Source organism: Mustelus asterias, chromosome 3 (assembly GCF_964213995.1).
Source record: "Mustelus asterias chromosome 3, sMusAst1.hap1.1, whole genome shotgun sequence".
NCBI lineage: Eukaryota > Metazoa > Chordata > Chondrichthyes > Carcharhiniformes > Triakidae > Mustelus > Mustelus asterias.
In genome coordinates this window covers 72633745-72646607 of record NC_135803.1, presented here as the reverse complement: position 1 = coordinate 72646607, position 12863 = coordinate 72633745, and the positions used below count along the sequence as shown (strand labels likewise).

The 12863-nt window shown below is 43.1% G+C and overlaps 1 protein-coding gene across 4 annotated transcripts in view; it reads left to right on the top strand.

The window, feature by feature from the left end:
• Positions 1–12863, top strand: part of LOC144491407 (septin-2) — a 94062-nt gene that overhangs the window by 38081 nt on the left and 43118 nt on the right. For all 4 annotated transcript variants that reach the window (XM_078209193.1, XM_078209194.1, XM_078209192.1 and 1 more), the window contains exon 2: positions 3479–3528. In XM_078209193.1, coding sequence (XP_078065319.1) covers positions 3502–3528 — 27 coding nt within the window. In that variant the 5' untranslated portion in view covers positions 3479–3501. The remainder of the gene's footprint in view (positions 1–3478; positions 3529–12863) is intronic.

The window sequence follows — 12863 nt, the reverse complement described above, 5'->3', positions numbered from 1 at the left end:
TAATTGCTCCCCTGATGCCTGCAGGTATAAAGAGGCTGAGTGCTTTTTTCTGCCACAGGAAAGGCACCAATGTAAAAGTAAGTCAAATCTACTCGGTAACAGAGTTAGCAATACATCTCAAGTGAATAGTATGGAAGAGTCTAGTGTTGAGGATCAAATGTTCATTAATTGTTCAACATGAAAGCGAGCAAGGTAGCCCCATCACTATGATGCTTTTCACAAATGGTAGGCCCTTAAAGATGTAAGTTGATATGGGAGTCTCTGCCACAGTGATGGGAAAGCACACATTTTGATATTGACAAAGGAGTCCAGCCATTGGGTTTGAGGGGCACCACAGCAAAACTAATAACTTGGAGGAGAAGCCATTAAGATAAAGAGTACTACCACGTACGTGTAAGCTATCAGCAGCAGAACGCTCAGCTCCCAGTAGTAATAGTGTCAGGCTAAGGGCCTGGCCATGTCTTTTGGGCCACGATTGGCTCAAGGTAATCATGTTAAACTGGATGGAGATCTCCCAAGTACTGGAAGGGGGACTGCCTGAATTAATGAAGAAGTATGAGAACGTTTTTTGCAATGTGCTAGGTAAAATAAAGGGCCACCAGGCGAAGATCTATGTAGATCCAGAGTCAAACCCCTTTTTTTAGAGCAAGACCACTACCACATGGTTTCATAAGTATCCGATCCCCAAGATTGAAGATTGATTATATGCAAAACTGGACAGTGGTCAGTCTTATGCAAGCTGGATATGAGCCACACATCAGCATCTTGAGTTAGACAATGCTTCCTGAGGTTATGTTATGATAAACATGTACAAAAGTTTGTTTCAGTATATATGCCTACCTTTTGGTGTGTCATCAGCATGTGCTATCTTCCAGAAAACAATGGAAGTCTATTTCCAGGACTTCCACAGGTCATCGTATACTTGGATGATATTTTGGTAACTGAATCGACAAAGCTGAGCACCTAGCTAACTTAGAGGAGGTGCTAAAGAGCTATCAAGAGCCTGGTGTTTGCCCCAAAAAGGAGAATGTACTTTTCAGCCACTGAGGTAGCCTATCTGGACTATTGCATGGATGCACAAGGATTACACCCAATGGAAGACAAAGTCAGAGCAATAAAGGAGGTACTGACCCCCAGAAACACATCTGAACTCAAGTCACTCTTGGGAATGGTGAATTACTATGGGCATTTTCTGCCACATTTTGACACTATTGGCCCCCTTGCATATGCTGCGAAAGAAGCACCAGCGTTGGTTTTGAAAGATGCCCCAGAGAGAAGCTTTTAAAACAGTTGTTACATTCATCAAGTTTATTGGTGCATTTCAAACAACTAAGGAATTGGTGTTAACCTGTGATGCTTCTCCATATGGCATTGGTGCAATGCTGTCCCATAAGATAGATGATGGATCTGAAAGAGCTATAGACTATGTCTTGAGAACCCTCTCAAAGGCCGAAAAAGGCTATTCTCGCAACCTCTGCTGCCTATGCCACTTGAGCCCAATACTGCTTTTCAACAGTATATGGGGTAAAGAAGTTCCATCAATATGTGTATGGGAGACACTTTAACATTATGGACCAGAAGCCACTCTTAGCCTTGTCTTTTAAAAAAAACCTATTGGGTGGCATGGTGGCACAGTGGTTAGCACTGCTGTCTCACAGCACCGGGGACCCGGTTTCAATTCCCAGCTTGAGTCACTGTCTGTGTGGAGTTTGCACATTCTCTCTGTGTCTGCGTGCGTTTCCTCCGGGTGCTCTGGTTTCTTCCCACAGCCAAAGATGTGCAGGTTAGGTGGATTGGCCATGCTGGGTTGCCCCTTAGTGTGGGGGGGATTGGCTGGGGTAAATGCATGGGCTTATGGGGATAGGGCATGGGTGGGATTGTGATCGGTGCAGACTTGATGGGCCAAGTGGCCGCCTCCTGCACTGTACGATTCTATGAAAGCCCTTTCCGCTGCCCTAGTTATTCAATTGGCCAGGACACTGGTCCCAGCCCATTCCAACAGAAGAGCTCACACTTCCTCGAGCAATGCCTGGCACTATACCATGAATCGCAACATCTGCTGCCTATGCCACTTGAGCCCAACATTTAATTCTTAAATCTGCTTGACCCTATGCCAGTTGGCATGTGGCTCAGTCAACAGAGAAGATCGCCATTGATCTGTGTTTTAATTTTGTTCCTCATTCCTCAGATTTTCTTGGGTAATGTCGATATTAGTTTCCATGTAAACCACTCCCAGGCTTCTCTCTAGCCATGAGGAGATGTCCTTAACCCTGGCCCTGGGGGGCAACATCACCTTTGGAGCTCCTGGTTGTAGCTGTGGAGAACAGTATCGAATTCCCTGACTATATTGTCCCCTGTCACTACCACATTCCATTTTGCTCCCTGAATTTGAATGACATCTTTCACCATGGTGCCATGGCCAATCCACTCATCATCTTGTTGTCTTGTCATCCACGCAGGTAGTAGGCACCTTGTGCCTGTTGGACAAAGTCAGGGGCTGAGGTTTCTGCATCATTGCATGCTGGTTTCCCTTGCCTGTCTAGTTCACGGTCACAATTTCCTGTCCCTGACCGTTAACCAACTTTTAAGGTTCTTCCTAATGTAAAGGTGTAACTGCCTCCTGGAATGAAGTGTCCAGGTAACTCTCCTACTCCATGCTGCCCCGCATTGTCTGCAACTCAGATTTTAGTTGAGCAACTCTGAGCCAATGTTGCTTAAGCTGTAGGTGCATCAGATATGCTTGAAAGTAAAATAATTGAAAGTTGCCCTCAGCTAGTTTGGGAGATGTGGAAAAAAAAATCAACTGCTGAAAAAAGGAGGAAAAGGAGCAGCTCTGTTCCTCTACACCAAATTCTCAACTACATTCTGTCTATGTTGCACTCTGAAGTAATTTATTTTCCCTTGAAGGTAGAAGAATATTTGTGCCTCAGTACTCTTAGAAGAAAATGGTAATTTTATTTATCTGGTTATCTGACTTGGAGTTGATCATTGACTTCAATCATTAACTAAATTAAACCTGGGCTCTGGAATGGTGCCTGTAGAATCCTCAGATTGAATATAATGTCTATTGTTAGAACGGTATAGAAGGAAATCATGCTTGCATCTGAACCATAGTAAAACTGAGTGGATGATGAATGTGTACAGCATCTCTAATTCAGACCAGTGCAGTTTCTATAAAGAAAACAAACGCAGAAAGTTTTGCATCAGTCCTGTTTCATAGCAAACCTTCATTCCATTGGTTAATGGAAGAGCTCTATGAATATATTCAGCAAATGCAGTAATTTGTGAGGACAAGAATTCTCATAAAGCTAAATATAGGTATGTGAAGATAAGAGCAGTAATTTCAGTTACTGAACTGAGATGGATGTATTTTGTGCAACATTGTGTCCTGACCACTAATAAGTGTCAGTGTTTGCATTTTGTTAGCTTTTTGTTGCTGGTGTCTTCACTGTTTTTAAACAAAACTTCTGTTTTTCAGGTGAGAATTGCCCCATCTTTATCATGTCGCAATCTTCAGACAAATTTAAGGTAACTTTTAAAAAATGAACCTTTTAAATCGATGAATTAAGTATGTGTCTCTTCCCTTGTCTCTAAAGAGATTTTAATGGGCTCAGAACAATGGATTAAATGCATTGGGCGGCTGCATTTGGATGATGAGGTCAACACCTATTATATGAATGGGCAAGTGTCCCTGAAAGAGATTTTTCCAGGACTTTTATTCCCCCATACAGAAATGAGAGTGCTAATTAAAAGTATCGACATGTCTCAGCTCATGTTTGCTCTTCCTGTTTTGCAGCAGTGATGGGAGAGATTTTGCTCCACTGCAACTAAGTGTTCAAAATGCTGAAGGGTGAGGTAGAAATGGAAATTTTCAACATGTGCTGCATCTTTGTGTAGCGATCAGCATATGTGTATTTTTAGATTAACAGTGCACTCTACCTCTTCAATCAATACAATTTGCACTGTACATATGACAGGTAATGGTCAGTCTGGTTTGGTAGCAACTATATTTCTTAGTTTTCATTCCTGTCAAGACTGCTCTGTACTATAAATGCCACACTTATACATCATATTGTACAGAGTGCAATGCTTGAAAATGACTCTTAAATCAGTGGATGACCTCAGCTAGTGAGTGGGCCACATGAATGGCCCCCCCTCCATCTCAGAAGGCCGCAAGATTGAAATCAAGCTTGTTTGCTAACCATGACCCCATGAATAAGATTAAATACATTTAATACATGCTTAATATTTCATGAGTTGTAGAAAATGCTTAATTATTTATATATTAAAACTATCATTCTCTCACAGTCAATGTTGTGTACATTCAGCATGTACCTCACTTCATTTGCCCTTGCTTTACATGTGTCTCACTTCAGTCATGCCAGTAGGAAAATAACTATGTGGACGGTAGCACAGTGGTTAGCACTGCTGCTTCACAGCTCCAGGGTCCCGGGTTCGATTCCCGGCTCGGGTCACTGTCTGTGTGGAGTGGGGCGGCACGGTAGCACAGTGGTTAGCACTGCTGCTTCACAGCTCCAGGGTCCCGGGTTCGATTCCCGGCTCGGGCCACTGTCTGTGTGGAGTTTGCACATTCTCCTCGTGTCTGCGTGGGTTTCCTCCGGGTGCTCCGGTTTCCTCCCACAGTCCAAAGATGTGCGGGTTAGGTTGATTGGCCAGGTTAAAAATTGCCCCTTAGAATCCTGGGATGCGTAGGTTAGAGGGATTAGCGGGTAAAATATGTGGGGATAGGGCCTGGGTGGGATTGTGGTCGGTGCAGACTCGATGGGCCGAATGGCCTCCTTCTGCACTGTAGGGTTTCTATGATTTTCTATGATTTCTATGACAGAAATCAACAGGTTGTGGCAACCCTGCATGTGGCCAACGGTGAAAAATGTCTCGTGGGCCACACTCCGAACTCGGGTGGGCCACAGGTTGCTCACCGCTGTTCTAAATTATGGTGGTTTCTTAACAGCAAGGAAGACTGATTTCCTCAGTTGAATGTCGTGAGAAATGGATGGATTGGCCACATAAGAATGACAGAAGATGAACAGATGTGGTTCAGTCAGCAGATGCTTCTTGGATGCCTGTGCTGATGGCTATGGAATTGGAAGTGCCCAGCATTGAGGGAAATTTTTTGAACAAGGTTTCTACTTGTCAAAAGTCAGAAGAGTAAACAACTCCCTTGTTTTAACAGCTTGGATTTAACAGTGAAGTCCCAACTTGCTTCAGAGGAATGTAATCATAAATATGTGCCAAACCAATGAAGGTGAAATCTGCTTCCACCAGCTCTTCAGACAGGGCATTCCAGATCACAACATCCCATGTGTTAAAGTTTTTCTGAATGTTGTCTCGTTCTGTTGCTAATCACCTTTAATCCTATGTCTTCTGATTGCTGACTCGTCTGCCACTGGAAATACTTTCTTCTTTGTTCTATCAAAACCATTGAACGTGCATCAAATTAACAAAATATTCTCTGCCCCAAGGGGAGAAACTTCAGCAAACTTCTCTGATTCTTCCACATATGAATGAATTTTCATTCTAGTAAATCTCTGCACCCTTTCCAAAGTATTGACACTTTCCTAATGTTTTACCCAGATTTGAAAATAATATTCTAATGTTTTATGAAGTAACTTCCTTTCTATTCTACTCTACGCTTCTAGTTAAAAGCATTTGGAATCCTGAGGTTTATTAGCTGTTTTCCTCGGTTTTCTCTCTCTCCATTTTCTCATTAAAATTGTACATTTTGTTCATACTTTCTGGAAGCATAAGACAGACAATATCATTGTCATGTATTTTTCCATTTTGTCAGTTTGTCCTCCTGAAGTCTATTACTGCTCTCCTCATTCTTTCTATATTTCCAGATTTTGTGTTATCCACAAACTTTGCAATTCTACCTTGCTTAAAGAGCAATTGTTCTAACACTGACTTGTGGAACACCAATCTATACCTTCCTCGCTACTTTCTGTCCGTCACCAATCTTGTACTGATACAGCCACTGTCCCTTTTTATCCCACAAGCTTTAATTCTGCTAAAATGTCTATCATGTTATTTGCTGAAACGCCTTTTGCAAGTCCATGTATACACAATTACACTCATTGCCATTGTTAACCTGCTCCATTACTACTTCAAAGAATTCAGTCAAGTCATTCAAACATAATTTCCCTTTGCAAGTAGGGATTTTTATTCATGCATTCTGAGGGGAAGGCGGTGGAAGATAAAGCAGAGTGACAAGGCTTTTATATCTGTCAAGGTATCATCGTTCATTATCTAAAAACTTTGTCAAGGTAATGTTAATGCAGCCATTGTAATTTTGTGAAATACAGGGACAGGAGTAGGCCAGTCAACCCCTCCAGCATTAGATTGTGCTCAATCTGTACTTCCGTTTCAGTTACCCATTTCGGCTCTGCATCCCTTCATGCCCTTACCTAACAAAATAAGCTATTCATCTTGGCCCTGAAAATTTCAGTGAGGTGTGACGGGTTCAATTCTGGCCTTAATTGTGTGTGTGGAGTTTGTACATTGTCCCCATGTCTGTGTGAGTTTCCTGCGGGGTGCTCCAATTTCCTCTCACAGTCCAAAGATGATCAGGTTAGGCTGATTGGCCATGGTAAATGCGCAGGGTTATGGGGTGTGGGTCTGGGTAAGATGCTGAGTCAGTGCAGACTCGATAGGCCGAATAACTACCTAATGCACTGTAGTGATTCTACGGTTCTACAGTTGCTTTCCCAGCTTGTCCAGGTGATTCCATGAATGGAAAATTAATCACCCAATTAGTGCTAGCAACCCTGGAGAAATGTACTTCCTATTTTGAGATTGGTATCAATGCATGCGCACAATTCAAGTTCGAAGGCACCGGTATTAGTACCCCAACATCTGTCTTAACCAGCTGAACTCCAGCCTCAGGGTTGTTCCTGCAGGCCAGCACTGTGGCTGCTTTCAGCTTAGCCTCTAGGAAATAATCAGTAGATTTCCGGAAGGGGTGGCTGTGCTCTTGTCAGTGGTAGAATGCACGTTTTTCCCATTGCCAGGCTGTTGAGTCTACCTACCCAATGGGGTACATTGAAGGGCCATTCCTGAATTTGTCCATGATAGAGCTAACCATTCCATGTCTTGGGGACAAGAGGATTTTTTTTACTGACTTTCCACTCTATATTCATGTGGCCAAGAAGGTGTGTGCATGATCTGCATGGAGAGAATTCAAATCATAAGTTTCAGTTCTTGACTAACAATATGACTTGGACAAGACACCAGAAAAGGTTAGCAACTCAATTGTGACCTTTTTAAGAGGAGTTGTGTAAATAGCCCACAATTGCCACGAAACTCATCTCCAAATGCCTGGGCCTCAGCACTTCCCTCTGCAACTGGATCCTGAACTTCCTAATTCACAGACCACAATCAGTAAAGGATAGGCAACAACACCTCCACGATCATCCTCAACACCGGTGCCCCACAAGGCTGTGTTCTCAACTCCCTACTATATTCCTTATACTTCCAGGACTGTGTGGCCAAATTCCCCTCCAATTCGATTTTCAAGTTTGCTGACGACACCACCGTAGTGGGTCGGATCTCAAAAAATGACGAGACCGAGTACAAGAATGAGAGAGAGAATCTGGTGAACTGGTGTGGCAACAATAATGTCTCCTTCAATGTCGTCGAAACGAAGGAGATTGTCATTGACTTCAGGAAGCGTAAAGGAGAACATACCCCTGACTACATCAATGGGGACGAAATCGAGAGCTTCAAGTTTTTAGGTATCCAGATCACCAACAACCTGTCCTGGTCCCCCCATGCTGACACTATAGTTAAGAAAGCCCACCAATGCCTCTACTTTCTCAAAAGACTAAGGAAATTTGGCATGTCAGCTATGACTCCAACTTTTACAGATGCACCATAGAAAGCATTCTTTCTGGTTGTATCACAGCTTGGTATGGCTCCTGCTCTGCCCAAGACTGCACGGAACTACAAAAGGTCGTGAATGTAGCCCAATCCATCATGCAAACCATCCTCCCATCCATTGACTCTGTCTACATTTCCCACTGCCTCGGCAAAGCAACCAGCATAATTAAGGACCCCATGCACCCCGGATATTCTTCCACCTTCTTCCTTCGGAGAAAAAGATTCAAAAGTCCTGAGGTCGCGCACCAACCGACACAAGAACAGCATCTGCCCTGCTGCTGTCAGACTTTTGAATGGATTTACCTTGCATTAAGTTGATCTTTCCCTACACCTAGCTATGACTGTAGCACTACATTCTGCACTCTCTCGTTTCCTTCTCTGTGAACGGTATGTTTTGTCCATAGCACACAAGAAACAATACTTTTCACTGTTAATACATGTGACAACAATAAATCAAATCAAACAATTTAAATGGATATTCTTCTCCCCAAAATAGTAATTCCCCTATTTATGAGCAATTTTACTTGTTTCCTTTTTATTTTACTCCAATTCTCTCCTCCCTTCCCCACTTCCCCCTCCTTTTCATCAAAGAGCATTACCCCTTGTGTATCTTGCTAGGCACTGACTCTGGCTGGAATGTAGTTCCAGAGGCACTGGATGAAAATCTTGTGAACCTGGAGAGCAGATGTGTAGAAAATACTGAAGCAACGCAGCAAAGCCGAATCATGAATCTCACCTTTCGAGCAGACTTTTAGTACAAACCCTGGCTGTTCTCCGTAACGTGGGGAAACTGAAGCTAATTGAACTGCCATGCTAGCTTTAGTGAATAAACTCAGCATCGCACGATCAAACTTTCGACATTTTGGTCTGTCTGGTTGCATTCTCAGATCACATCTGTTTGAGTTTACAGAAAATTATCTTCAGTTTCAGGCTAGAGCTGGTCACATGATTAAATGTTGTGTGAACAGACTTGGAGGAATATGTTCCAGTAGAGGTGGTAATCACACGTGGCAAGGTAAATTAAAAGATGAAAAAAACACATTGCACAGAGGCTTTGTACATTGTGCAAGAATGTCATAGCGCTGTCTGAAGAATGTATATTCCAGCTGTGCGGCTATTCTGTGACTTGGTGCCTCCGTAAACGAAGCTGAAGCTATGCACTCATCCGTAGATTTCAAGCAGAGTTGGGGGTTGAATTTTATTCAGGATTTGACGAGGTGGGGGAAGAGGAGTGCGATACCTCATTGGATTTACTTGGGGACCATTAATAATCAAACTATTAAACCCCGTAAAAGACAATAAATCTTAACACAACCAGAAAATGCTGGAAATACTCCAGATCTTGTAGCATTTGGGGAGAGAGAAACAAAGTTAACATTTCAGGATGTTGTTGACCCTTCAGCAGAACTGAAAAGTTAATTTTCTCTCTCCAAAGTTGCTAAACATGAATATTTTCAGAATTTTCTGTTATTCTAGTATTTTGCTACAGGAAATCTTGTGTTTGGATCAGAGCTTGTATATACACTTAATGGAGTTGCTAAGTGAAGCTTTAGACTTCTGGAATTGATTCAGAACTGCAAATTTATCCAGATTACATTGCTTCTAAAACCTACAATTTAATCTCTTCCACTGGTGCTGTAGAGGAAAAGCACTGGTTTCCATAGGGGCTCACTTACTCGTTTTGTACTTTTTGAAAATCCATTCAGGTTGTGCAGTTAAAATATATTTGAAGTTTTCAGCATATAATAATGAAACTCGAAAAATGCTATAGCTGAAGAGTTGAGTTGAATAATATTTAAGATGAAAAGGGTGCTTGTCCAACACTAATCCTCTTCTTTATTTGATGAATGAACAACGGAACATATGGGACAAAGCAACTGTTGTCTTAACTTGTTTAAGGCACTATTCTATGTCATAGAATCCCTACAGTGCAGGAGGAGGCCATTCAGCCCATCAAGCTACACCAATAACAATCCCACCCAGGCCCTATTCTTGTAGCCCCATGTATTTAGCTTGCAAATCCCTCCAACTAAGGGGCAATTTAGCATAGCCAATCCACCTGACCTACAGGTTAGATATTTACTCCAAGTCAAACCCACTACTATTCCTGGGACACAATTCCATAATTCCTATTGAACTAGGCTTAGTGCCCTGGTCTGACGGGAGGAATGAAACATCAGGCCATAAGGTTGCAGACTAATCTAACAGCCCAGTTATTGTGACTGTGGGAGGAAACTGTAACCTCTTTGCTGCTGATAAAATTGACCACTGCATAGCCCTTGTAAAGGTTAAGTCTAATGCCACGCTACTGTTGGAAAAAAGGATATATCTAGCTTTCCTGCAATGTGCATCCATGAAACACTGGGCTGTTAGATTAGTCTGCTGTCAGTCTGTAACCTTATGGCCTGATGTTTCATTCCTCCCGTCAGACCAGGCACTAAGCCTAGGGGTTATGGAATTGTGTCCCAGGAATAGTAGTGAGTTTGACTTGGAGTAAATATCCAACCTAGTGAAGTTGCCTGCTTGCTAAGCACCAAAAAATAGTATTGTATGGATGGAGCAAATAGTCCTACACGGTCTATTTGTCCCAAAGGACCAGAGAAAAGTCCTACCAAATCTGGTTGAAAATGGTGATCAATATGAATCAACTAAAGGGAGGAGGAATTTCCATGCGATTCTTAATTTTAAACTGCTGAAGCTCATTGCTTTAATGTAAGAGTCAAGCCAGTACTTATTTGTGTCTGACTAAAACTGTGGACTAAATGGTTCTACTCCTGAGGCCCCACCAGCATTGGCTATTGTCTGGCTTAATTGGTTCACTGCACATGACATTAAGAAGCAAGTTCAAAGGCTGTAGACCCAGGAAACATCTGGCTGCAATGCTGAAGACCTATGTACCAGAATTGGCTGGTCTACTAAGTTCTCAAACTAATGTTCTCCGTATGACGAGAACAGGCCTCCAGAGTAGTAGTCCACTGCTGTGCACGTGAAAATATTCACTTGATTACAGATGGTTAGATATATTTGCATCCACATTGCTGATTTCAGCTGAAGAGAAATCTATTTTGTTGGTCTTTTCCTTTCAAAGGTACGATCTTTAGATGGTTCTACATGTGTTCTGAAACTTGGCTCTTCTCTATTTGGATAGTTAACTCCAATTATGTTCCATTTGTTTATTGCAAAGTTCTGCCAATCTAGTTTTATCTGTTGGTGCAGCTGTCTTGGTTCTAATTATCGGATTTTCAACAATGAAACTCAGCTTAACTCAGACATTTGTAGTGAATCCGCCCCTCTTGTATTTCTTTAATCTGCCTTTCTGAAGATTATTTTGATTGCACTGTTTTATCAATACTAAATTGTTTCTAAAAATGCTTTTATTGCATTGGAGCTGTCAATTTTAGGGTTTCATATCTGACTGTACAAATCACTCATTCTTCCTGGTACGAACAAAGAACAATACAGCACAGGAACAGGCCCTTCGGCCCTCCAAGCCCGCGCCGCTCCCTGGTCCAAACTAGACCATTCTTTTGTATCCCTCCATTCCCACTCCGTTCATATGGCTGTCTAGATAAGTCTTAAACGTTCCCAGTGTGTCCGCCTCCACCACCTTGCCTGGCAGCGCATTCCAGGCCCCCACCACCCTCTGTGTAAAATATGTCCGTCTGATATCCGTGTTAAACCTCCCCCCCCCCCCCCCCCCCCTTCACCTTGAACCTATGACCCCTCGTGAACGTCCCCACTGACCTGGGGAAAAGCTTCCCACCGTTCACCCTATCTATGCCTTTCATAATTTTATACACCTCTATTAAGTCTCCCCTCATCCTCCGTCTTTCCAGGGAGAACAACCCCAGTTTACCCAATCTCTCCTCATAACTAAGCCCCTCCATACCAGGTAACATCCTGGTAAACCTCCTCTGTACTCTCTCCAAAGCCTCCACGTCCTTCTGGTAGTGTGGCGACCAGAACTGAACGCAGTATTCCAGATGCGGTCGAACCAACATTCTATACATCTGCAACATCAGACCCCAACTTTTATACTCTATGCCCCATCCTATAAAGGCAAGCCCATGCCATATGCCTTCTTCACCACCTTCTCCACCTGTGACGTCACTTTCAAGGATCTGTGGACTTGCACACCCAGGTCCCTCTGCGTATCTACACCCTTTATGGTTCTGCCATTTATCATATAGCTCCTCCCTACATTATTTCTACCAAAATGCATCACTTCGCATTTATCAGGATTGAACTCCATCTGCCATTTCTTTGCCCAAATTTCCAGCCTATCTATATCCTTCTGTAGCCTCTGACAATGCTCCTCACTATCTGCAAGTCCTGCCAATTTTGTGTCGTCCGCAAACTTACTGATCACCCCAGTCACACCTTCTTCCAGATCATTTATATAAATCACAAACAGCAGAGGTCCCAATACAGAGCCCTGCGGAACACCACTAGTCACAGGCCTCCAGCCGGAAAAAGACCCTTCCACTACCACCCTCTGTCTTCTGTGACCAAGCCAGTTCTCCACCCATCTAGCCACCTCCCCCTTTATCCCATGAGATCCAACCTTTTTCACCAGCCTACCATGAGGGACTTTGTCAAACACTTTACTAAAGTCCATATAGACGACATCCACGGCCCTTCCCTCGTCAACCATTTTGGTCACTTCTTCAAAAAACTCCACCAGGTTAGTGAGGCATGACCTCCCTCTCACAAAACCATGCTGACTATCGTTAATGAGTTTATTCCTTTCTAAATGCGCATACATCCTATCTCTAAGAATCTTCTCCAACAACTTCCCCACCACGGACGTCAAGCTCACCGGCCTATAATTACCCGGGCTATCCTTCCTACCCTTCTTAAATAACGGGACCACATTAGCTATCCTCCAATCCTCTGGGACCTCACCTGCGTCCAGTGACGAGACAAAGATTTGCGTCAGAGGCCCAGCGATTTCATCTCTCGTCTCC